At 42.4% G+C, this 26,617-nt stretch overlaps 1 protein-coding gene across 1 annotated transcript; it reads right to left on the reverse strand.

Moving 5' to 3' along the window:
- On the reverse strand, positions 1–26,249 carry LOC137752978 (zinc finger protein 665-like). The gene is made up of 4 exons (XM_068527897.1): positions 26,195–26,249; positions 18,480–18,569; positions 16,858–16,984; positions 1–3,968 (listed from the first exon to the last, which is right to left on the reverse strand). Exons 2-4 carry the CDS (start codon positions 18,549–18,551, stop codon positions 2,059–2,061), a joined length of 2,109 nt encoding a protein of 702 aa, XP_068383998.1. The 5' UTR covers positions 18,552–18,569; positions 26,195–26,249; the 3' UTR covers positions 1–2,058.
- Positions 26,250–26,617: the final 368 nt, after the last annotated feature.

Raw genomic sequence — 26,617 nt, forward strand, 5'->3', positions numbered from 1 at the left:
ATTTATGTAAATAGGATTTCACAACCATTTTCAATAATCATATTGTGCAATGGGATCTACGTGTGCATCAGGAGAAGGAATGTAGCAAGTACGTTATCACATTATGAAAATTGTGGTCTTTTCCCAACCAAGAATTCAGGAGTTTCAAGTGTAAACGTTCAGTTTTATACAAAAGAGTCTGTTTCCATTTTTGATGTCTGACTACTGACACCTTTAAGCCTCACTAAAACCTCTTCCGATTCTGCCCAACTGGGCAGGACAGGCTGATTAGATAAAGCCCGAGTGCTCCCAACCTTAGCAGCAGTTGTAGGTTCACACCACAATAAAGTACCATCACCCCAGCCTGGTCCTGTATCCACCATAACACAAGCCCATCAGCGTTCTCTGCTCTCTGTAGCCATTTTTGGAACAACTTGGGAAGTCTACCCTGCTCTCCCCAGAAAGGCTCATTATGTAACAAACATTCATATGCAAATACTTTAGTGTATGGAATCATTAGTCCTGACACCCAAAACTTGAGTGGGGCTCTGTCCTGTTCCAGCAGAGTTAGCACAAGTTCAAACTAACGAAACATGTGTTACAGGGTGAATATGTGAGCTCTCCAAAAAATTCTCATTGTGTATGTTCATTCTTAGAAGGAAACTGATGAACACCAATCCTTTCAAATTATTTCCCTGAGTGCTCCAATTACAAAAAATAGGCTGCTATATTTATCTTTACTTCTGAAATTTCTTCTATTTTTCGTATCCTTACTCTATTTCTATTTTCACTTCACGTAAAGGTGTAATCCACGGGTCTAATTTTGGCCTCCACACACAAAAAGGCAGGCAAAACTATAATCATGTCGTGTATATCCATGAATGGGGAGGCAGGTATTAGGGTGTGAGAATCTGAAATTTCACTGTATTTTTATTATAGCCACAGAAATAATCTAGGATACACCATGGAGTGAATAGCTAAATGCAAATTATGAATATACATTTTCAAAATTGTAAGTTGTTTGAGTCTAACATGGATTGTTATAGATGCCATTCAACCCAAACAGCCAAATAATGTATTATTAGTGTTCATCTATTCTGTCACTCCCCAGGCTCTCAAATTTATATCACATTGTATCTTAAAACTGTGTCTTAGTTTTTCTAGGTTACATGGATATGAATAAACCCCACCTAAAGAAGTAGGTCCTTTTTTTTTTGTTTGTTTGGCGGTGCAGCGCAGCTTGTGGGATCTTAGTTCCCTGACCAGGGACTGAACCTGGGTCCTTGGCAGTGAGAGTGTGGAGTCCTAACCACTGGACTGCCAGGGAATTCCCAAGAAGTAGGTCCTTTCATCTTACTGATCCCTTCCCTGAGACCATCATGGTGACAAATGAAAAGCATGTAATGAAACTACAACATCAACAGGTTTCTAACTTCAGGTTGCGGGTCATCAACAATAATGTAGCCTTTTCAAGAAACCTCAAATAACTGAATAAAAAAATGTCACAAACTGAAGATAATTAAACTTTCCCACAGACGTCCTTTCTCCATTGGCAGATTTAGTTCCCCAGTATAAATTTTCTTATGTGTAAGTCGATTGACAGCAGTGGTTGAACACTTTATCACCTTTGTTACATTTGTAATGTTTCTGTCCGGTATGAATTCTTTGTGGTGTATCCTGAGGTCACTGCTTAAAGGCCTTGACACACTTGTACAGTTTCTATCTTATGTGAATTCATTCATGACCACAAAGGTACACATTTCTGACAAAGCTGATCACTGTCATTACATTTGGAAGGTTTCTCTCTAGTAAGAATTCTGTTAAGAAAAAAAAAAAAAAAAAAAAAGAATTCTGTTATGTTCCACAAGCCTAGTTACAAGCTTTGCCACATACTTAAGTTTTATATGATTTCTCTCCTTGATGGAGTCTCTGATTTTAAGGCTTGACCACCTGCATAAGTTTTATCTCAATCCTTATATTTGTATTATATTCTTTCTACTATGAATTCTCCAATGATCCCCAAAGCTTCAGCTTTTAATAAAAGCACTGCCACATGTATCAGCTTTATAATGTTTCTTTTCAATTATGTATTTTCTGATGCCTAGCAAGGTTTGTAAATTGGGTAAAAGCTCTGCCACACTCATGACATTTGTAAGGTTTCTCACCAGTATGAATTATCTTATGTCGATTAAGATGTGAACTATCTGTAAAGGCTTTGCCACACTCATTACATTTATGAGATTTCTCTCCAATGTGAGTTCTCTTGTGACGCCAAAGTTGTGAATTCTGGATAAAAGCCTTATCGCATTTATTACATTTATAAGGTCTTTCTCCTCTATGAATCCTCTGATGTGCCTCAAGGCTTGAGTGCTGGATAAAAGCCTTGCCACATAAATTGCATTTGTGTTCTCCAGTGTGAGTTCTCTCATAACCCCAAAGCTGTGAAGGTTGCATCAAAGCCTTGACACACACACTACATTTATTTGGTTTCTTTCCAGTATGCCTTCTCTGATGCCTACTAAGACTTGAAATTTGGGTAAAAGCTCTGCCACACTCATCACATTTGTATGGTTTCTCTCCAGTATGGATTGTCTTATGTTGAGTAAGATTTGAATGTTTTGTAAAGGCTTTGCCACACTCAACACATACATAAGGTTTCTCTCCAGTATGGATTCTCATGTGTTGGGTAAGGATTGACCGCACGGGAAAGGCTTTGCCACACTCATTACATTTGTAAGGTTTCTCGCCAGTATGAATTTTCTCATGAATCCAAAGGAGTGAACGTTGAATAAATGACTTCCCACACTCATGACACTTGTAAGGTTTCTCCCCAGTATGCAGCCTCTGATGACTTGCAAGGACTGAATTTCGACTAAAAACCTTGCCACACACATCACATTTGTATGGTTTCTCTCCTGTGTGGATTATCCGATGGTTCCTTAGGGCTGAGTGCACACTGAAGGCTTTGCCACACTCATTACATCTGTAAGGTTTCTCTCCAGTATGGATTATCTTATGCTGTGTAAGATTTGAATGCTTCCTAAAGGCCTTTCCACACTCAACACATAGGTAAGGCTTCTCTCCAGTATGGATCCTCTTATGCTGAGTAAGGCTTGAACGCTTCCTAAAGGCTTTGCCACACTCATTACATGTGTAAGATTTCTCTCCAAAATGCACCGTCTGATGACTTCCAAGGACTGATTTTCGACTGAAGACCTTGCCACACACATCACATTCATATGCCTTCTCTCTTGTATGGATGACCTGATGTCGACTGAGGTTTGAGCGCTGATTAAAGGCTTTGCCACACTCTTTACATTTGTAAGGTCTCTCTCCAGTATGAATTCTCCGATGACATGCAAGGTGTGAATTTCGACTAAACACCTTACCACATACATCACAATTATATGGTTTCTCTCCTGTATGGCTTAACTGATGTCTACTGAGGTTTGAGCCATAAGGAAAGGTTTTGCCACACTCATTACATTTGTAAGATTTTTTCTTGTATGCTTTCTGGTCTTGTGTCAGTATTGAAGGATGCATAAAGTCATTCTTATATGTATTAGGAATGTTGGTTTGGACAATAGAAGAAATTGTCTGAAGTGGTAAAAATGAGGTACTACTGTTGATACTCTTGTCAGCCTGATTAAATTCATCAAATTTCTCTTCACTTTTAAATATATGCAGTTCATCCTGAAAGCTTAATGTAAGCCTATTTTCAATAAGTTTGTTTCCAGTATCCCTTCCACCATGTTGATTTTTTCTGTCAGTGAGATTTTCACTATGGGTTATAGGCATTCCTTTGTAATTTCTTTCATCATCTCTCCACTGACATTCAAACACATGCATGTTTTCCTGGATCTCCCTGAAGTAAAAATCTCTGATTTCATGGCTTTCATGTCTTCCCAACATCACTGTTTGGAATATTTCTCCTGTGTCACTGTTCGCTTTTGGTTTTAATTTCTTGATCACATGTATATGAGAGACAGCTACAAGATACAAAGAAACATAGGTATGCTATTAATTACAGATCGTAAATAAACGTTTCATGTTGAAAACGTGATATGACGCCAAAGGTAATACTTATCCTGAATAGAGTTATAAAACTTCCCAACCATGATCTTCAAATTTTTTGACACACTAAAGAAATAGGATCCTTTATTAATGAAAGAATAATCACATGTAATTCAAATTAATTTTAGGGTAGCCTAGTCAAACACCCTACGACAAAAACACTCACATTGTGCAAACTTAGCTCTCAAAGAAAGGGTATTTTCCACCATGACCACAAAGATCACATACCTGTTGGCAGTAAACATACTGCTGTCTCATAACTGAGGAGAAAAAAACCATAATATATATTTTATGCATAATTATTGTACATAAATAAGTACTAAAGGCCAATGTACTGTAATGGTAAATAATCCAAAACAAGCTTATCTAATGAATAATCTAAATAACTCGCAGTTTAGAATCACAAAACCATTGTAGCATTGAGAAAATAAATCAATAAAACAATTTATAAGAAAACAAAATATTTATCTTAATACACATTATAAATCCAAATGTACCCATTGAGAATAGGCATTTTACAGCATTAATAAGTGGTGCGTGTCAGATATATTGCATAATAACATGCTGAAAAAACATCATCTATAAATCACAATATAAATTGATAAATATTCTAGTAAATCATGATAAAGCCAGCATAAATAATAAGTCACCATATTATAGAAAATTTTACTCTGTGGAACTCTTAACATTCCCCCTTTAGAATAAAGAAAGGACTTATATTCCAGAAGGAGCACACAATATAAGAACTGAGAGTTATGTTGAAATCACTGACTTATGCAATATCATGTCAGGAAAATACATAACATTAAAAGAAGAGCTGGAGAAAGAAGTCAGAAGTCGCAGTTATGATTTCATGACTGCAGTTATATCAGTCAATTAATAGAGGAATTCCCTCTCTATGCAGTGCCCTTTAATTATCCTGTTCACTGGCACCAAATTATATGTGATACAGAGTAATGTACTTTGAAAATTTACTAATTAAGGTCAGAGACAACATTGTTGAGAATATACTGAAAAATAAAAACATACAAGGTGTATTGCAGACAAAGGGATATCTCATAATAAATATGACAGAAAGTTGACATATCTTATTATAGAAAAGTAACTTTTTGAGTCTTTACTGTAAAACATACAATATTCTAAGCCATTTAAAAACATTAATTTGGGGACTTCCCTGGTGGCGCAGTGGATAAGACTTCGCGCTCCCAGTGCAGGGGGCCCGGGTTCGATCCCTGGTCAGGGAACTAGATCCCACATGCATGCTGCAACTAAGAGCTCACATGCCACAACTAAGGAGCTGGCGAGCTGCAACTAAGGAGCCCACCTGCCGCAACTAAGACCCCACACAACCTAATAAAAAAAACCAAAACACAAAAAAACACTAATTTGTTTTAAGGCTTGAGGTAAATCACCACTATTTTTAAAATAAGGACAGCTGATTCACACGGTTTAGGTACATAACACAAATTTACACAGAAAGTGAGAGAAGCAAGATTTGAACCTGTACCTACAGAATCAGACATGTTCTTAAGCATGACTGGCCACTCAGGCAGTATATATTACAAAATATTACAACGAATACCAGGAGCTTAGAAAGAAATACTTCAAGGGAGATATAAGAACTCAGCTGTGTCACTATAATAGTGTGACTCAGCCACTCCTCCTGGAATTGGCTTTTGAGTCACCAGCACTGTACATTCTGATTTAGATCCTGTCTGGAGAAAGTTGTTCAGTGGATAAATAGGGGCCATTTTTTACAGTGTGAGTAGTGCAGGGATAGGGTGGGTGGGTAAAGGAGTGTTGTGGAAATTGGGGAGTTCCAGAGTAAAAACTTAATAATTCTAGGAAATAACAGTGTATTCCATCCAAATCAAGACACCTGGTGAAGAAAGGTCAGGTATGAGGAAGGGCAAGAGTGGAGGGCAGGGAGTAACAAACATGTGGGTGCACAGCTTGTGTTTGCATATCTGTGGGTATACAACTGTACGAGGGTGACTAAAATACTGACCTCAGAAGAAAAGAAGACCTGGCAAGGAGCACAATGCTGTCCCATTTTTAACTAATGGAATTATATACAGACTATGGGGCAAAAATGGAAGAGATTTTAAAATGCAGAGAGTGTGATGTTGTAGGGAGAAAGCATGTTTACACCTACATCAATATGTGCTGTGAAATTTGTTAAACTGAGTATCTCATGCGTTCCATTTCCAGGCATGTATTCAACACACAACGATATTCCAGGATATGTGCAAGAATGGGAGAAAAATCAGGAAATGGCCATCAAGAGTAGATGGATGTGTTTACTCGGTACACACACATGCAGGTACAATACAATGTTATCAATGGTACAGCAAAATAGGGGGATCTTGATTTCAAAATGATGATCTCCTGGCTGGGTGGGCAGAGAGTTTGTTTGGAGATACCAAGATAGCAGGAGGTGTTTGCAAAGGTCTGAGAATTTTAAGATGTGATAATGTTAGTTTAAAAAAAACAAAAAACAAAAAAAGAATTTTACTAAATAAAACACTAATCATATAAAATCTTTAAAAAAAAATCTAAGACTCTTTGTTTGATATTAAAAATAATAGTGTCCCTTTTCCTGGGGTCTCTAATTACTTGAACTCATATCCTGGATCTCTTAACACAATCTCTGCCATATAAAAGGCATGAGGAGTGATGTCAGCAAGATGGTAAGACCAATAAACTCAAGGCAATGATTACCCCATGGAGACACCCAGTTAACAACAATATACAACCAAAGGGGGGAAAAATCCTTTGGGAGAACTCTGGAAACCAGTAATAAAGCTGCAGCACTCAAACAAATGACTACCCCCAAAACACTGAGCCAAAAAGTGTCAGAAAGATCATGACGATTTGCTTGCCTTTGACTCACTCACTCCCCAGCACACTGCTGTGAGACTGAACAGGAGAAAGCCTCCTAATACCCAGATCTGCCCTCAGGAGGAAATGCAGATCAAAACCACAGTGAGATATCACCTCACACCCCTTAGATGGGTTATCATCAAAAAGACAAGAGATAACAAGTGTTGAGCAGAATGTGGAAAAAAGGGATCACTGCTGGGAAGAATGTAAACTGTTGCAGCCACTATGGAAAACGGTATATAATTTCCTCAAAATATTAAAAAAAAACACCCTGCTATCATATAATGCAGCAATTCCACTGCTGGGTATATATCGAACAAAATAAAATCACTGTCTTAAAAAGATACCTGCACTCCCACATTCATTACAGCAGTATTCACTATAGCCAACATGTAGAAACAACCTAAGTGTCCAAGAGATGGATGGATAAAAAAAAATCTAGTAGACATGCACAATGCAATACTATTTAGCCACAGAAAAGAAGGAAATTCTGCTATTTGTACCAGCATGGATGGACGTTGAGAGTATATGCTCAGTAAAATAAGTCACACGTAAAAACTAATACTGAATGATCTTACTTATAGGTGGAATATATATACATAGAAGAACAAAAAAGACCAAAGCTAGCAGAAGTAGAAAAAAGTAGATTAGAGATAAATGAAATAGAGAATAAAAACTACAGAAAACCACAACCACAACTGGGAGGAAGCTTCCCAAATTCCAGCTCCTTCCTTAGGAGGAAATGCAAGTCAAAATCACAGTGAGCTATCACCTCACACCTGGTAGAATGACTATCATCAAAAGGTCAAGAGAGGGCTTCCCTGGTGGTGCAGTGGTTAAGAATCTGCCTGCCAATGCAGGGGACAGGGGTTCGAGCCCTGTCTGGGAGGATCCCACATGCCGCAGAGCAACTAAGCCCGTGAGCCACAACTACTGAGCCTGCGCGTCTGGAGCCTGTGCTCCGCAACGGGAGAGGCCGCAACAGTGAGAGGCCCGCGCACTGCGATGAAGAGTGGCCCCCGCTCGCCGCAACTGGAGAAAGCCCTCGCACAGAAATGAGGACCCAACGCAGCCAAAAATAAATAAATAAATTAAAAAAAAAAAAAAAAAAAAAGGTCAAGAGATAATAAGGGGAGGTGAGCATATGGAGAAAAGGGAACCCAGTGCAATGCTGGTGGGAATGTAAATTCGTGCAGCCACCATAGACAGGAGTATGGAGGGTTCCTCAAAATATTTAAAAAAACAAACAAAAAAAGAACTACTGAAACAGGAGGGAAGGAGGCAGGGCACAACCTTTGAAAGAATGACACAGCCCGAGGACATGACATAAACTGATTAGAACCAAATGGATCCAAGATGACGGACAAGTCGACTTTTTCCACTAGACCTTGAGCCTCAGTATACGCTCACATCAGCAAGCTAAATGACATACCTACAGGCGCCATGACAGTTCCAACACAGACCATAAGGATCAAAAAGTGGGCAGTAGCCCAATTCCTAGAAATCTCCACCCCTTCCTAAAATAAATGGAATACTCCTCCCACTCATTAGCCTATGAAATTGCCCACTCCTATAAAAACTGACAACCCCATACCCTGGCGCTTTTCTCACCTTCTGAGATGGCCCACACTCTGTCTGTAGAGCGTGTTTCTCTCTAAATGAATCCACTTCTTACCAATCGCTTTGTTTCTCACTGAATTCTTTCTGCGATGAGACATCAAGAACCTGAGCTTCATTAAGTCCTGAAACCAGGTGTGTGATCTCAGTTGGAAGACTGTGGGTTTTGGCCGGGTTCGAGTCCCGGCTGCGTGGGTTCAAGTCCCAATCTGAGGTGCATGATTTCACTCCCATAGGATATAGCAATCCCACTTCTGGATGCATACTGAAAGGAAATGAAATCACTACCTCAGATATCTGCCCCCCATGCTGTTGCAGCATGATTTACAATAGCCAAGACATGGAAATAACCTAAGTGTCCAACAGTATGTAAATGAATTTTAAAATGTTACACACACAATGGAATATTATTCAGCAATAAAAAAAATTAAGTAGTAAATCCTGCTATCTGTACCAGCATGGACAGACCTTCAGGGCATTATTCCAAGTGAAATAAGTCAGGAGAGAAACACAAATACAGTATGACCTCAATTATATCACACGTAGTGGAATTTTAAAACAAAAACAAAAGCCAAACGATTAGAAAAAGAGTAGAATAGTGGTTGCAGGGGCTGGGGATTGGCAGTTTCAGTTATAAGGTGAATAAGTTCAGGGGATCTAATACATAGCATGGTGACTGTTGTGAACAATACTGTAATTATATACTTGAATTTGATAAGACAGTAGATGTTAAATGTTCTCACCACACACACACACAAAATTGTAATTATGTAAATTGATGTATGTGTTAACTAAACTGTGGTAATTATTTAGCAATATATTATATGTATATCAAATCATCACTCTGTACACTTTAAATTTACACCATGTTATGTTTGATTATATGTCAACAGACCTGGGGAAAAAGAAAATACAAAGGAGTACACAAAAGAGATCCTGGTTTATCATGTGAATAAGAATTTCAAAAAAAAAAGCAGAGAGAGAGAAAGGAAGAAAAGATGGGGGAAAAAAAGATCTCAAAAGACCAAAACAGAGCCAAAGCTCCAGAAGGAAAGAAATAAGAGTAAGATTAGAGATAAAGGAACTAGAAAATTAAAAAACTACAATCACAAAACTAAAAGTTGGTTCTTTGAGAGACAAAATTTACACTCAGCAAGATTAAGAAAAAGTCAGAAGACTCATAGTTAAAATCAGAAATGAAAGAGGGAACATTACAACTGATGCTACAGAAATCAAAAGGATTATAAGAGAATAGTATAAGCAATGCTATGTGTAAATAAAGGGTGGCAAACCAAGGAGAAATGGCTAAATTTTCAGCAACACAACCTCTGAAGACTGAACAACACAGAAATACAAAAACTGAACAGACCTATACCTAGTAAGAAGATTGAATCACTAATCAAAAAGCATTCAACAAAGGAAAGCCAGATAGCTTCACTGCAGAATTCTATCCAACATTTAAAAACAATGAATGCCAATCTTCCTCAAACACTTCCAAAAAAACATGAAGTGGAGGAAATACTTCCAAACTCATTCTATGAGGCCAGAATTACTCTAATACTAAAACAAAGACACTGCTAGAAAACCACAGACCAATACCTCTGATGAACACTGATGCAAAAATCACAAATAAAACGATAGTAAACCAAATGCAACACCACATTAAAAGAATTATACACCACGACCAAGGGGGATATAGTTTTGGAATGCAAGGGTGGTTCAACATATAAAAACTTTTCCATGTAAACCTGCATATTAAAGGAGTAAAAGGAAAAAAAAAAAGCTACACAATCATCTCAGTTGATGCAGGAAAACTATTTGAAAAATGTTAACATGATAAAAAACACTCAATAAAGTGGAATACAGAACAGCTACCTCAACACAGGAAAGGACATGTATTAAATGGCCAAAACATCATACTCAATGTTGAAAGACTGAAAGCTTTTCCTTGAAGATCAGGAACAAGACAATGATACATGCTCTCACTATCTGTATAAAACATATTACTGAAAAAAAATTACTAGAAGTCCTAGCCAGAATAGGAAGAAAAAGAAATAAAAGGTATCCAGATAGAAAAAGGAAAGAAAATTATCTGTTTCCAGCCGATACGATCAAATGTGGAGAAAGACCTGAGGATTCTGCAAAAATCCTGCTAGAACTAATGAATGAATTCAGAAAAGTTGCAAGATATATTATCAACATGTAAAAATCAAGTGTGTTTTTATACATTAACGATGAACAATCTGAAAGAAAACTGAGAAAACAATTCCACTGACAATAACATCAAAGAATAAAACACTTACGCATAACCTTAGCAAAGAAGAAGATTTGTACACTGTAAACTAAAAACATTGCTGAAAAATATTAGAAAAGATACAAATAAATGCAAAAATATTCCAAGTTCATGGACTGGAATACAATATTGTCAAGATGTCAATACTACCCAAAATAATCAACATATTCAATGCAAATACCTAGCAAAATCCCAAGTGTTTCTTGGGATTTTAGATAATTTCATCCTAAGATGCATATAAAATAGATAATTTCATCCTAAGATGCGTATAAAATCTCAAGAGACAAAGAACAGCAAAAACAAGCTTGAAGAGAATAAAGTTGGAGGTCTCCCACATCCTTATTTCAATACTTAACACAGGGCTTCCCTGGTGGCACAGTGGTTAAGAATCTGCCTGCCAATGCAGGGGACACGGGTTCGAGCCCTGGTCCGGGAAGATCCCACGTGCTGCAGAGCAACCAAGCCCATGCACCACAACTACTGAAGCCCACACGCCCTAGAGCCCGTGCTCTGCAACGGGAGAAGCCACTGCGATGAGAAGCCCGCACACTGCAACAAAGAGTAGCCCTTGCTCACTGCAACTAGAGAAAGCCCGCACACAGCAACAAAGACCCAACACAACCAAAAATAGACAAAAATAAAATAAATAAATTTATAAAAAAAAAATAAACTTAACACAAAGCTACACTCATCAAAACAGTGTGGTACTGGCATAAGCACAGAGAGACCAGTGGAACAGAATAGAGAAATAAATGTCAGAAAGAAACAACGTGTATATGGTCAAATGATGTTCCACAAGGGTGTCAAGATCAGTCAGTGGGGGAATGATACTGTATTCCACAAAAGATGTTAAGAAAACTGAATATCCACATGCAGAAGAATGTAGCTGGACCACTGCCTTACACCACATACGTCTAAACATGAGCTCCAAAAGTATAAGACTCCTAGCAGAAAACAGGAGGAAACCTTCATGACACTGAATTCATCAATGATCTATCAGATATGACATCAAAGGCACAGGCAACAGAAGTGAAAACGGATAAACTGGACTGCATCAAAATTTACAATGTATTGTGCATTAAAGCACACTCGGTAGAGTGAAAAGACAACATACGGTATGGGAAGAATATCTGCAAATCGTGTATCTGATAATAGGTTAATATTGGGAATATAGAAAGAATTCTAAAAGGGTCTGATCAGCAATTCCATCATGGGGGTAGGGGTGGATCCCCACACCAACAAGCAATGTTCAGGCATCAGCTGGGTGTCCTACAATTGAACTCAGTTGTGACACTATCTACCTGGAGATAGTCACATCCGACAGGTTAAGGGCTTGGTGTTATAAAACTACCCCCTCCACCTCACACTTTAGATGCCAATCTCAAGTCCAGGATGTCACCAGGGCTTCTGACCAGCAGCCTACAGATCAGAGGTTCCAACAATTTATTTGTTAAGAATGTTTCATAGAACTCAGAGAAATATGTTACTTATTAGATCATCAGTTTATTATAAAGGATATAACTCAAGAACAGCCAGCTGGAAGAGATGCACAGGGCAAAGTATGGGGAAAGGGTTCGGGGTTTCCACGCCTTCCCCCAGACCACCATCCTCCCCAAATCTCCACCTGTTCATCAACCTGAAAGCTCTCAGAACCCTCTTTCTGGGTTTTTATGGAGGCTTCATTACACAGGCGTGACTGATTAAATCAGTGGCTATTGGCAGGCAAACTCAACTTCTAGCCCCTCTCCCCAACCCCTCCAATCAGGGGTGAGACTGAAAGTTCCAACCTTCTAATCACATGGCTGGTTCCCCTGGTGACAGCCCCCCATCTTGAGGGAATTTCCAAAGGTCACCTTATTACCATAAACTCAGTTGTGACTTAAGGCGATTTGTTATGAATAACAAGACACCCATTCTACCTTCATGGCTCTGAAGTAATTTCAGAAACTGAGGACAAGACACCTAATATTATAACAAAAGATGCTCCCATTGCTGTTATCACTCAGGAAATTCCAAGGGTTTGGGGAGCTCTGTGCCAGACATGGGGAAGAGGGTCCTCCTCAGAACTGAACCATGTTGGCACCCAAATCTCAGACTTCCAGCCTCCAGAACTGTAAGAAATAAATTTCTGTTGTTAACAAGCCACCCAGTCTATGGAACTTTGCTAGAGGAGCCAAAACCGACTAAGAGACCTATGATCTAGCAATTTCATTTCCCTGTATATGTAACAAAGAAATTGAAAGCAGGATCTGGAAGAGATATTTGCATACCCATGTTCACAGAAGCATTATTCACAATAGCTAAGAGGTGGAAGCATCCCAAGTGTCCACTGACAGATGAATGCACAAAAAGGTGATTATTCAGGCAAAACAACAAAAGACTCAGATCCCGTCATGTGCTACAACATGGATGAACCTTGAGGATGTTATGAAATAAGCCAGTCACAGAAAATACTATATGAGTCCACTTATGTGAGGTATCAAGTGAGGTATCAAACACAGTCAACTTCGTGGAAACAGAAAGCAGAATGGTGTTTGCTAGGGGCGGCTGAGGGGGGATAATGGGGAGAAATCAAGTGAGTTTAAATACTCATGGTCATCAACTGAATCTATAGTCAAACAACAAGAAAAACGTGGTATATATTAACTCTTCTAAGCTCAAATGATGTAAAACATTATGAAAGTTCTTTGACACAATAAAAAAAAGAACATGAGGTTGGGGGTGCTTCTACTGTTAATACTATGTATTAGTAGATACATAATTATTTCGAATCAATCAATAATATGCAATATGTCTAAAATTAATCAATTAGACTTCATAAATATCATCAGGAGAACAGAAGTAACCTTATGGAGAAAACAGGTGAATGGCCCTCATGGGGAAGGACTTGTATTAATGGGCGTTGTAGTAACAGCAGTTCCGTGCAGAAACATTTTCTGGCTGTGGTGTGGAGACCGATGGAGGAGACCCATGTGCACAGAGGTGGTGACCAGCACACACAGCAGATAAGCCAGAGGACAACAGCACAGCACCAGTAGGAGGGACATCGGGGACCAGGTGCACTTTATATGAAGCTAATGGAAAGGAAGACGGGGAACAAGACGTTCTTCCTGTGTTCACTCAAGAATGCAATTTCCAGAAGAGGGATTGGGAGTCTGGGATTAGCAGATGCAAACTATTACATGTATGTATGGATGAATCACTTTGCTGTACACCAGAAACTAACACAACATTGTAAATCAACTATACTCCAATATAAAATAAACTAAAAAAAAAAAAGGAATGGAGTTTCCAGAACGTTAGAAGTTTTGCAGGAAATACAGGTGTCAGAAACAACAGTGGAGAAGTTCATAAAGTGCAAGAAATGGGCTAAATTTTCTATAAAACACAACGGCATATATAAGTATTAATTCAGTGTATCAACATGGACACAATGAACCTAGACAGGGAGCATGATTATTAGAATATCACAATCATGCCCCAAAATAAAAACTCAGTGAAATTTATATAAAATTCAACAAATCATGTACAGAAAATTGAAAACATACAATAGGAAAAGCAATGAATTTTATATAACAAATTATGGCAAGGCAATCAAATGGTATTCCTGGGATTAAGAGAGTGACAATTAAAAATACATATATTCTCAAGATATTAAAAATCCCAACTTAAAAACTGTAATAAATTTAATATTTGGTACTCAGTTAGGTGAGAAGAAGTAGAAGGAATTAATAAGAATATGTTTTCAAAATATTCTGGACTAAGTGTAGGATTTAGGGAAACAGCTGCTGAGCCATACCCCCAACTCTAAAGGAGGAAATACCGTAAAATATAGACAACAATATCCACTCCCTAATCCCCCCTCCCACACACTGCAAATATGAAACAAAGAACACAAAGAGTAGCAGCGGCTCAAACACAACAAATTACGGTACTTCACTGAAGGCATCATTCAGCTTCGTAAGTTCCCTCACTAAGTTGCTTGAAAATAATGTGTTGAGGTAGAATGAACAATGGCACACACAGAGGATAGAAAATGTGGTATGGACAACAGTTTAGTCAACAGCCTCAGAGATATGAGGATATGATCTTCATAACAAATGTTGTTCCCAGCAGAAATTCGTGTTATTTATTGTGGCACAAAGGGGATGGTCATTAGCATATGTGAACACCACTGTCACAGTGTCCTTGAGAGGTGCTTTCATGACACTCCTCCAAACTGGAAAGATTACTGAAAACACTTATCAGTCAGGCTCTCCTGATACTTTCCATCTCAGTATCCTGGGACATGCTGACCACTCTACTGAGTAGCTTCAAGTGGTGCTTCTTATGTAGCAGGATAACGTCGCAAGATATGAGTGACAGGATTCTCCATCAAGAATTTTGTCACCAAGGAAACCCACTCCATAGGACAGTCCACCAAAAATTGCCTGTTACTTAAAGGTGGATGATCACGGCAAAAAAATAGGATAAAATTTCAGACCCTAGGACTGTGTATTTCAGAAGCAAGTTTCAGGGGCAAATTCATGCAAACTTAAGAGAATACGAGATCTGGAAGAGTCTCCATTACCCAACTAGATAGAGTCGTGCAAAAGGCAGGAAAATACAAGATGTGGGGTCAGATATCGTAGGATCTTGAGATGGGACCATGTGCTCTATCCACAGATGCCAAGCTAAGAGCCTGACAGACTGGCATATGCTCCTCATGTAGGACTGGGGATTAAAAAGAAGATCTCTCTGTCCACCGTCTTTACAGTTTTCCTAAGTAACAATCACAGATGATCCAACCCACCCCCCATTACACACCCTCAAGCTGTGTGACAAAAATAGAACAGGAGGAAGGGCGGAGGGATTTGAACAGGCAGACGGGGCTTGAGACAGCCCCATGCAGGTTCTGGGGTGACAGATGGAATCAAAGAGCAGCCAGTGTTTTCTCATCTCCTGATTAGGTCTCCCAAGTACAGCAAATGGAGATGGAACTGGGAAAGGTCCAGGGGTTAGGACTGTGGAGGGGTCACCTCCGATCAACATGGACTAAGAACTAAGCATCTGATGGAATCAAGAACAGAATGAGAGACCAAGGGGAAAAGAGACCCCTTTCAAACATCCCGTCCCATGCTCCTCAAGGTCAAGGAACCAAAGAGTTCACAGGAGCCAGATGACGGAGTGCAGATCATGATAAAAACTCTGCCTTTGTCTGTTTTGGAGCTGCAGCACCCCTGAAGGGTGAAAAGACACATTTTACATGCTGAAGGACAGAGTGATAAGTTAGGGAGGAGAAAAATTTCCTCTGAGAGTTCACAAGAAATAAACTTCTGTTTTCCCATAGAACTCTCCCACTTAAGAAAAGTTGCCCAAACACTATTAATGGTGAGGTTTCCTCTCCGCTCTTCTGAGCTCCGACCTGTGTTGGCACCTTTGATACGTTCCCATTCATTTGATTTTTTGCTATTTTTCACTTCACTCTCCAGAGCCCAGAGCTCTTTCCCTTGCTCCACAATGGAGATAATATTCACAACAGAAACAGAAATTCGTACTCATAAAAAGAAAGGAACATGGTGTACTGTGGCGTTTCCAGAATCCCAGTTCCTTGTTCAGCTGAGGAGTGAGGACATTACAGATGGGTCTGGAGAAACATTTCACAAATTCATCCACTGCCTCCTTCTGAATACACAGGGAACAGTATAATATGCAGACATCTAGCTCTCTTCCTAGAACTACTGAATCAAAAGCACAGGGGTAGAAAACAAGAAATCTGATATATTAAGAGTTTGCCATTGGGCTTTGTAAATACTGAACTCTGGAACAACTCCTAGTATATCATGAAATGCGCAGATTCCTGAGGAAAAGCAATTTTAAACTCCTGATGTCGCATCATAAAGCTTTTCACGTCTGAGTCAACAGGGCTTTCAGGTCAGTTAAGCACAACAGGGCCTCCCAAGAGGCACACAAGGGAAAATGCAAATATATGCAAGGGCAGATCCCAACTTCTACAGGGAAGTTATCCTCACCCAGGGAGAGCAGGTTCCTGTAGGTCTCCAGCATCACGTCCCTGTACAAGGCCCTCTGACCAGGGTCCAGGCATTCCCACTCCTCCTGAGAGAACGTGATGGCCACATCCTCCAAGGTCAACTGTCCCTGAAACGAAAGATACATCTCACCAAGGGGCCATGAGGAGAGTTCTTACCGTCACATAAAAGGAGAAGAGAGAAGATCAACTGGGTTGAAGAGTGAGTTCTGACAGATTTGAGTAAAGGCATTTTGAGCAAGTTACATGCCTGAAATTTTAGTTTCTTTGCTTCCGTAAAAGATTACGCTATCCTCCGAGTCAGTGTGGATTACTGGTTTTTGTGGATGATACATGAAATATACAAGTAAAAACGCAACACGAGTTGTCTACACAGGAGTGTCAGACGTTACGTTCTACACATTGCGGGCATTCGGTACGCAGATGAGCTAGGACATGAGTGGCGTCTTCAGAGGCGACTCCACAGTGGCTTTACCGGGAGATCAGGATCTTAAAATTGTGATGCGGTAACAAGAACAATGACGAAACGCGTGCGAACACTTCCTGTGTGCTGAGCATCACGCTTGAGACTTTACATATGTTAACTTGTTATCGACATAATAGCTCATTAGAGAAAGACCTGTCCCCACTTTACAGAGGAGAAAACTGTGTCACAGCCACTCTAAGAAACTCGCCTCAGAGCAAATAGCTAGGAAATGACACAGCGAGCACCTGAACTCAGGTGGTCGGCCCCTAATCAAACCTAAACAATCAAATAGTTAAGTACAGCATGAAAAGTACCCTGACAGAGGGTTCCCTGAAAAATCCTAAAATGAGTACAAGGTGAACAATGTGCAAATGCATAAAAAGTCATATATAAATACATACATGTCTACACATAATGTTACCATTTTTGCTATTTAAATTATTAATGGGATAGTGTAAAAGAGAAGTACCATGTAATTTCAACTGCTAAAAAAATATAAAACTTATTTATAAAATGATATTTTATAAAAGCCATGGACTTGCACATCCATGCACTAATGCACACACATGTAGACACACCACTCACTAAAATGAGAGCAGCTGTCTCAACGTATTTTGGATGATTTTTTAAATTATCATTTTGATCAATGTATTTCAACATCTCTGGGACAATGAAAATGTACTAAGTGTACTTAATTTAGTTTGTCAACATTATTCTATAGTAGGTTAGTAAAAAACAGGTACAAACATGAAGAAATATATAATGCTTTAATGTCTATAAAATACATTACTCAAAAATACAAATATAATTTTATCCATTTAAATTTAGATATGTAGTTATTAAAAAAAAGCCAAACTGAGTTTGTTTGTTTATTCCACTAATAAAATATTGATTCAAAATTGGAAGGGTTATTAGTGGTGTACATTAATTTAACAGATTAAGGAAAGAAATTATCAAAATAGTAGAGTTGAAAAATTCTTGGATAACTAAAAATCATGACAAAAAGAATACTAAAAAAAAAAAAAAAAAAAAATTTTATTGAGCAAGAACATACTGAAGCATCACAGAAGATTGGCAAGTCCGAAGAAGGGCATTTCAGGAAGGACAGACAGAAGAAACAACTGAGAATATGACTTTACCTGAGAAAGAGCCATTCCTGACTCCTTTTCTTTCCTCTTCCTCCTCTTCCGGGCTTCTTCCTCAGACAACATGAGTCTTTAGAGGTCAATCTTGAAAGTGGAAAACAAGCTGTTTAATGCTTAGAATCAACACACCCCCTTCCTGAGTCACAGCCACACACACAGGGAAGACCTCAGCATGTGGAACAGACAGTCCCCTGCTGCCCACTGTCCCAGGAGGGGCTCAGGACAGTAAACTCCCACACAGAGACCAACAGGAAAGTTTTCCCACCCTTTCTTCAGATCTCGCTCCCCTCCTGGTGAGGCCCCCACGTACACAGCAGCAGCGGGCACCTCAGCTGGACCCGACGACCCCCTGCAGGTCACAGACCAGCCCTGATTCATCCCCACGCAGAGCAGAGCCCCTCAGCCTCAGCCCAGACCTCAGCCCTCAGGAACGGGGGGACCCAGAGTCACGATGCTCAGTGAGGGATCCGGATTGGAATCACCTGGGGCACCTTAAATATGATTGAGGTTGGGCCCTACACTGACTACATGAAGAGGAATCCCTGGTCAGAGGGTACAAAACATGTCTATGCAAAATGCCTCATCGATCTAATGGGAAGCCTGGGTTGAGCAGTGCTCAGAGGAGGCAAGCCCAGCACAGCCCCCACTTGCTTTTTCTTTTCCAGCTTAACTGAGGTATAACTGACGAATTAAAAAGGTGTAAATGTAAGGTGTACGATGTGATCATTTGACAGACACATACACTGTGAAATAATTACCACAATCAAGTAATTACACTTCCATCAACCCACAATTACCATTTTGTGTCCGTGTGGTGAGAACACGTAACATTTACTCTCTCTGCAAAATTCAAGCATATAGAAATACACTACAGTTAACTACAGTCAGCATGCTGCACACTAGCTCCCCAGAACTTACTCATTTTACAACTGAAAGTTTACCCCTTTGACCAAAATCTCCCCATTTTCACCAACTCCCAGACCTTGGTAACCACCATTCTACTCTCTGGTTCTATGAGTTTAACTTTTTCAGTTTCCACACATAAGCGAGATCAGACAGTATGTCTTTCTAGATCTGGCTTAGTTTACTTGGCAGAATGTTCTCCATGTTCATCCACAGTGTCGTAAATGGCAGGATCCTTCATTTTTACGGCTGAATGGTAATAGTTCATGGTATATATATAACACATTTATCTGTCACCAGACCTTCGTGTTGTTCCTACACCTTAGCTGCCATGACTAATGCAGGGATGCCCACAGGAGTGCAGGCATCTCCTTCCAAATACTGACTCTGTCTCCTTTGCGTCAACAGCCAGAATGGGCTTGCCAGGCGGTCTGCCTGACCTATTTTCAATTTTTGAAGAAACCTCCACACTGAGTTCCACAACTGCTGTACCATTTACATTCCCACCAACAGTGTAGGAGGGTTCCCTTTTATCCCCACCCTTGCCAGTACTTGTTATCTCTTATCTATTGGCAAATAGCCATTCTGAAAGGTGTGACACCTCCTTGTGGGTCTGCTCTCCCCTGAGGCCTGGTTCTCACCAGGACTCAGCCAGTGGAAGGGGAAGCAGCAGAAGGAAACATGCAGAGCAGGCGTTAAGGACCAGAGGTGGGGGGGAGGGTGTGGCTGGCATGTTAAATGGGAGGTGGGTGGTCAGAGAAGGCTCCACTGAGACGCTGACATCAGACCAAAGACCTGGGGGAGGAAGCGTGTTTGCCACCTGGATCTGAGGGACAGCCCCTGTGAGGGCCCTGGGACTGTAGTAACCTTGACCCCAGGAAAAGGAAGGAGCCTTGGGTGGCTGGAGCAGGGTGAGGAGGAGGAGACGGCAGGAGGGGAGGTCAGAGGCACTAGGGGAAGCTGATGAGGAAGGGCCTTGGTCTCCAAACATTTTTCTTCCATAAGAAAAAAAGAATTTTAGCAACCACGTATTCCATCATTCATTTTAAGTAAACATCTAATATATTTGTATCTTACATTTTAGAACAATTACACATAATGTAGTGTTTTATATATTTTATATACATACCAAAATGTTCATCAGAGCCCCAGGAAGGACGGTGTCGCCCTTAAGCAAGATGTGTTAGATGGCAGGGGGAACATGGCCAGGGATCTCAAGGAGTCAGTTTCGGACAAATTAAGGCGGAGATGCCTGTTAGATGTCCCAGCAGAGATGTCGAGGAGACAGCTGGACACAGGATTCCAGACTCTAAGGGAGAGATGTGGGCTTGAGACGGCAAACTGGGAGACGAGCAGGTGGTGTTGAAAACTCATGAGAAGAAATGATGAGGAAAGGCAGCGGATGTAGACAAGAGAAGAGGTTCAACGACTAAAACTTTTGGATGCTCCCACGTTCAGAAACCAGGGTGTTCAGAAAAATTCATCAGAGGACAGCGAGAAGGGAACAGGGAAGTGAGAAGAAAATTGAAGCAAACAGACTTTTAAAGGTTAAATCAGTCTTTCAAGAAAATCAGTCTTTCAAGGAAGGAGTGATCGAGTGCGCAACACGCTGCCGATACGACAAGCAAGATGAGAAGAGGAAATAAATGATTGGATTGAGAGATGAGGAGGTCATTGGTGACTCTGGAAAAGAAAGTATCAATCGCTGGTGGATGTGAAAGCTTGATTGGGTGGGGTTCACTGGGGAACTAGAGGCAAGAATTGAAGACAAAGAACATAAACAAGTTTGTAGTACATTGTGATCTGAAATGGAGCATAGAAAAAAAGGTACTTAGTAGTGGGGACAATGTAGTTAATTAAGAATGCTTTGTTTTAAAGATGGTAGAGTGAGCTTCCCTGGTGGCACAGTGGTTGAGAATCCGCCTGCCAATGCAGGGGACACGGGTTCGAGCCCTGGTCTGGGAAGATCCCACATGCCGCGGAGCAACTAAGCCTGTGCCTCACAACTACTGAGCCTGCGCTCTAGAGCCCTCGAGCCACAACTACTGAGCCCGCGTGCCGCAACTACTGAAACCCACACGCCTAGAGCCCGTGCTCTGCAACAAGAGAAACCACTGCAATGAGAAGCCCGCGCACCGCAACGAAGAGTAGCCCCCACTCGCCGCAACTAGAGAAAGCCCGCGCACAGCAACGAAGACCCAACGCAGCCAAAATAAATAAATAAATTAATTAAAAAAAAAAAAAAGAGTGCAACTTCCAATAAGACATCTTTAAAAAAATTAAAGGGCTTCCCTGGTGGCACAGTGGTTGAGAATCTGCCTGCTAATGCAGGGGACACGGGTTCGAGCCCTGGTCTGGGAAGATCCCACATGCCGCGGAGCAACTACGCCCGTGAGCCACAACTACTGAGCCTGCGCGTCTGGAGCCTGTGCTCCGCAACAAGAGAGGCCGCGATAGTGAGAGGCCCGCGCACCGCGATGAAGTGGCCCCCGCTTGCCACAACTAGAGAAAGCCCTCGCACAGAAACGAAGACCCAACACAGCCCAAAATAAATAAATAAATAATTCCTTTTTAAAAAAAAAATTAAAAAAATAAAGATGGTAGAGTGCATAAAAAGGTTTTGGCGTGTGTGTGTGTGTGCGAGCGTGTGTGTGTGTTGGTCTTCGTGTGTAAGGTAGGCAACACCACCATTTGTGTATGCTGATGAAAATAAACCCCTAAAAGTCAAATACATGATGCAGTGGAGGAAGGATGGCATGCCGTCCTGACACAGAGTGAAGTTGGCAACAAGGGCACAATCGCAGGGTCAGCCGCAGCCAGGAGCAGGGACAGACTTCACAGTCGATACTGAGGAGAGAACACAGGCCCTGAGGCAGATGAGTGAGCCAGTTAGAGGAGATCTCTTCCCTTCGCTCCAGGAGCTCCATGAAGAAGAAACAGGGTCTCTGAGAGGAAAGATGGGAGAGGATGAACTGGGCTGATGAGGGCCTGTAAAGGAAAGGTATGCAGCAGACACAGGGAATGTGAGGGAACAGAGCTGGGAACCTGAAGTGAGACCGGTCAGTCTGGGGGTGTGCTTTTCTCCAGCGGTGATGAGCCCCACGGGGACAGCAGAGGAGGCACAGCTGGGTGTGATGGGGATGCCAGGGAGGGCAAGGAAGTAGAGGGTCACAGGAGAATGAGTGCACCCGTCCTTTGCTTTGCGGCATCTGACTTGCACGGCTGTGAGTAAGTGACAGGGTGTGCTTGGCTCCATGATGGAAAAACAACCTGGATAAGGCAGGGGAGTGTATTCCACTGGCTTATCATTTTACCCCTGATGCAAACAAAACAAGCCTGGACTATAGTACGTACTGCATATGTAGTCAGCAAATTAATGAGAAGAACACAGAGTGAAACTCGTACACCCTGCGGCATGGTCTTCACTTTGGGGGACAGATGTGCGCAGGGGTCCTTTGCCCTGGAAAGAGTGAGGAAGGAGCTGACCAGGAACAGCAGAGGCGGGTCTAGCCAAGGGTCCTCCATCCAGACAAAGCCCCTTACCCTCAACAAGTGCAAAGGGCAAGTGTAAGTTCAACCAGGACCGCAGTGAGCTCAACCAAGGGGTAGCTGCCTAAGGCTGAGCAAGACCCAGTTCGGAAATAAAAGAGCCTAAAATCAGCAGAAAAAGGAGAGGCCTCCCGGCTGCCTAGACCCCTCAATGGAGAAAAGGTCTCGGTGTCTAGGATTTCTCACTCTGCAGTGACATTGGCTTAAAAAAAAAATCACAACCTGGGACTTCCCTGGCGGCCCAGTGGTTAAGACTCTGTGCTTCCAACGCAGGGGGCGCAGGTTCGATCCCTGGTCAGGGAAGTAAGATCCCATATGCTGCGGTGGGGCCGGGGGGGTGGGAGGGTCACAGCCTGAAATCCTGACTTGATGGGGTGGTTGGGATTGTGCAAACAGCAAAAGCACAGCAGGAAGTGGGTGTCTGAACAGAACAGTAGAGGGGAAGCTGGAAGACCTGAGGGAGGCAAGGCACAAAGAGAGAAAACACTTCTCTTCCTCAAGTCACCTATCTGGGAAACCACCATCACTGACATTCTAGCGAACACAACAGAGAAATGTGTATGAAGGGTGAGTGTGTGCTGGGTAGGAACGCAAGTTCCTTTCTGTCGTCTGACCCCATCAGCTCAGCCCATTCTACACTCTACTAACTGCTGAGCCCCAGATCCACTGGTGAGCGTGAACAGAGCTTTTCCTTCATCCCACTCCTGAGTTTTCCCGCAAGTACCAGGGCTGTAACTCCCCAGATGAGGCTCCCCTTCCTCTCTCCAAATGCCCTGCTCAGCCCACAGCAGCCCTTCGCATTGGTTCCGCATTTAGTTTAAAACATCTTGCTCCTCTGCTCCCCAGCCGCCTTGTGACTGTTGTGTGTGTGTCTGTGTGTGGTGTTTTGGGACAGATGTGCAGAGGACAGTAGAGAACCCACCACTGGCCTGGCAGGAAGAAAGCAGAAGCTGCCTTTTCCCAACAATGAGCCTCTGTACTTCAATTCACCTTGGTGTTGACTGCCCCCGATTCCTGGAACAATCCTTCCCCGAGTCATAGGGCGTTATGGCCCCTCTCAAGTTGTGCCCATAGACACATCCCCCACAGGTCCTCCCTATGAACCCTTTCTGCCATCTGCAGCTTAAGACCCAATGTTTCCCTTCTGGAGTCATACAGACTTCACGAAGTCTCATGAGTCCCAAGACACCCCATAATGATCCCTTATCCTACTATGAAACCCCACAAAACATTCCAAACCCTAATAACTCATGCATTTAGATGGAACAGTACACATGAAGACCCTCGAGGACCCACTAGACTGAAGACACCATCTTTTCATTCAGTGACCTCAGCACAAACTGTCATCTCCAAAAACTACTACTAAGAGGTGTCTCCAGTGATGCACATGTCCCAACAAGACCCCAACATCTTTGAAGAAAACACTCCAAGTTCTCTTTCGTATCTTCCAAAATGCTACTGGAACTTTCTTCACCTGCAACTCAAAATATCTCAGAACACAAAAGGTAACCCACAAAATGATCTCTGAAGGTTTTCCCTGTAATTGCTATATGGGAGGCATGATGATTCTTGCCTTCCCAAAAGATCCCACAGACGTCACTGATTGGGGTGGATTCTGTGGGACACCCTCTAGGCACCCGTTAGGACCAACACACCATCCTCCTTCACAGAGCTCCCTGTGGGCTCGGCTCAGGCCTTGATTCTAACAAGAGCGCAGGAATACATTTCTCTCTGCCAAATCCACTGCCTTCATTCCTCCACAGGTGTGATCACGAGTTACTCGATTAAACCCATGCGTGCAAATCTGTCTCCACATCTGTGTCCCAGGAAACGTGAGCTAAGACACTAGGGCACCCCAAACCATTCCACGCAGCCCACAACCACCCAAAAACGCACTTGTAGATGCTCCAGCCAGAACCGCAGCATCTCTTGCCAACAGTTCCACACACCCCATGATCCCACAGCTCTGCTTGGGACAGGTGCACACCCCATTCATTGGGCTCATCTAGAGGCCCACACTTACTTCCGTATCCCTCCGGCAGGCACCTACAGGCTCCTCTCCACTTTCTCCATTTCTCCTCCTCCCCTCCATGCATGCATGAGCAAACAGGGCTGAAAGGCACAGAGACCTACGGGCACAGGATCGCGAGAGGAACACACACAAGCTGCAAACTGAAGGACACTGGGCATTCAGTATGCAGATCAAGAAGCTGGTCCTCCTGGGAAAACGTTGAAAGGGGTCAGCTTAGAACTAAGCTCTGGGCAAACGTCTTCAACGTGAATAGAGGGGCTCTGTTGGAAGAAGGTTCCAGGTCAATCCAGCCCATTCTTCATCACTTGCAGAGAACAGACAAGAGGTACCTGAGAGGAACATCTACTTAGTAGCTCACAGATCACATAAAAGGGAAGAAAACGCAATACTAAACTGACTGACGGAACTCACTTTCAACTGTTAAAATATCACTGACATCCTTACCAAGTACTCATTGAAACAGGCCCTCACCCATCCTCGACGTTGCCATCTGTTCTCACTCATTCTTATTTTCACCTTAGTTTTCCCATTTCTCTGTCAACCGCTCTGTCCCTGCTTCTCCTGATCCCCCTCGCCCACCTATTTACCGTGATGTCGACTGAATTAAGATGCCCGCCCACCGGAAGTGCGCATTTGCCAGCGGGGTGGAATTTGAGACCGAAGAACACTGAGCGTCACACGGCTGGCCCAGGTCACCTCCCCCTATGCGGGGTGAGGGGAAGGGGTGGCTAAGAAGCGGAGGCAGGGGGAGCTGAAGGACCGGCCTGAGGAAGACACGAAAAAAGACGGGCGTGGAGGGAGGGAGGGGGTCTCAGGAGAGGGGCGGGCTCTCCAGAATCCCGGCACCGGGGAGAGGACGCGGGCTCTCCGGGAGCGGGGCGGCCATGGCTGCCCTCCAGGGGCCGAGAGGGCGAGGCTGAGGCGGAGCGAATCCACCTCGCAGAAAAGAACTTCACAGGGGGGGCGCGGAGGGCAGTAAAGGATTTTAACCAGGAAAATGTAGCGAAAAAGAAGCGATAAGAAAAGCCAAAGGAACGAACTAGCCTCAGAGCGATTTCAAACCCAGACGGAAACGACCCCTGCCCTGTGACGGCGACGTCTGGACTTACTTGGGGCGGAGGGGCAGGTGCGGTGATTTTAAGGTCCGTAGTGACTCCCACACCCAGAGGATGGGTTGGGGTGGGGGTTGTGAAGCGCAAATTTACGCTAGAAAGAAGAAACTTACGCTCCGCCTGTGACCTTCGCTCCCCACTCTCCGCTTCCGGGTCCGTTGGCAACTGCGCACGCGAGGAGTTGAGCGGCGGGGGCGGGGCCTGGGCGGAGCGCTACCCGCGAGGGGCGAGGCATGGAGCCAAGGTCTACGCGGCCCCAGGAGAAGGCTGGGAAAGAGGTGTCCTTCCGCCTCGCTGCGAAGGGGTGCCTTTAGGCTTTAGGAATACTTGAGTGTCTTTTGCGTTTTATGACGCAGCGTTGTTCCCTGCCTGGATTAAGTTACTGTCTCTAACCGTAAAGCTTACTGTTGTGTGAAACACTTATGATGTTAATAAGATGTTTTCCTCTTAACAAGTTGAAAACGGTTTAAGTCAAAAGCTATTTGTGCCAGTGAGTTGCGCCCCAGTCCTGCTAGTGAGGCTGAAGCAATTCAGTG

The sequence above is a fragment of the Eschrichtius robustus genome, chromosome 19, assembly GCF_028021215.1.
Source record: "Eschrichtius robustus isolate mEscRob2 chromosome 19, mEscRob2.pri, whole genome shotgun sequence".
In the NCBI taxonomy this organism is placed as follows: Eukaryota; Metazoa; Chordata; class Mammalia; order Artiodactyla; family Eschrichtiidae; genus Eschrichtius; species Eschrichtius robustus.

What these genes read in the sequence shown, in the direction of transcription:
- LOC137752978 (XM_068527897.1), bottom strand. Translation starts at nt 18,551, where the DNA reads ATGTTGTCTGAGGAAGAAGCCCGGAAGAGGAGGAAGAGGAAAGAAAAG. An exon ending in CAGGAATGGCTCTTTCTCAG is followed by an intron (nt 16,985 to 18,479) that starts GTAAAGTCATAT and finishes CTTTCGTTTCAG; the next exon opens with GGACAGTTGACCTTGGAGGA. An exon ending in CAGGAACCTGCTCTCCCTGG is followed by an intron (nt 3,969 to 16,857) that starts GTGAGGATAACT and finishes TGTATCTTGTAG; the next exon opens with CTGTCTCTCATATACATGTG.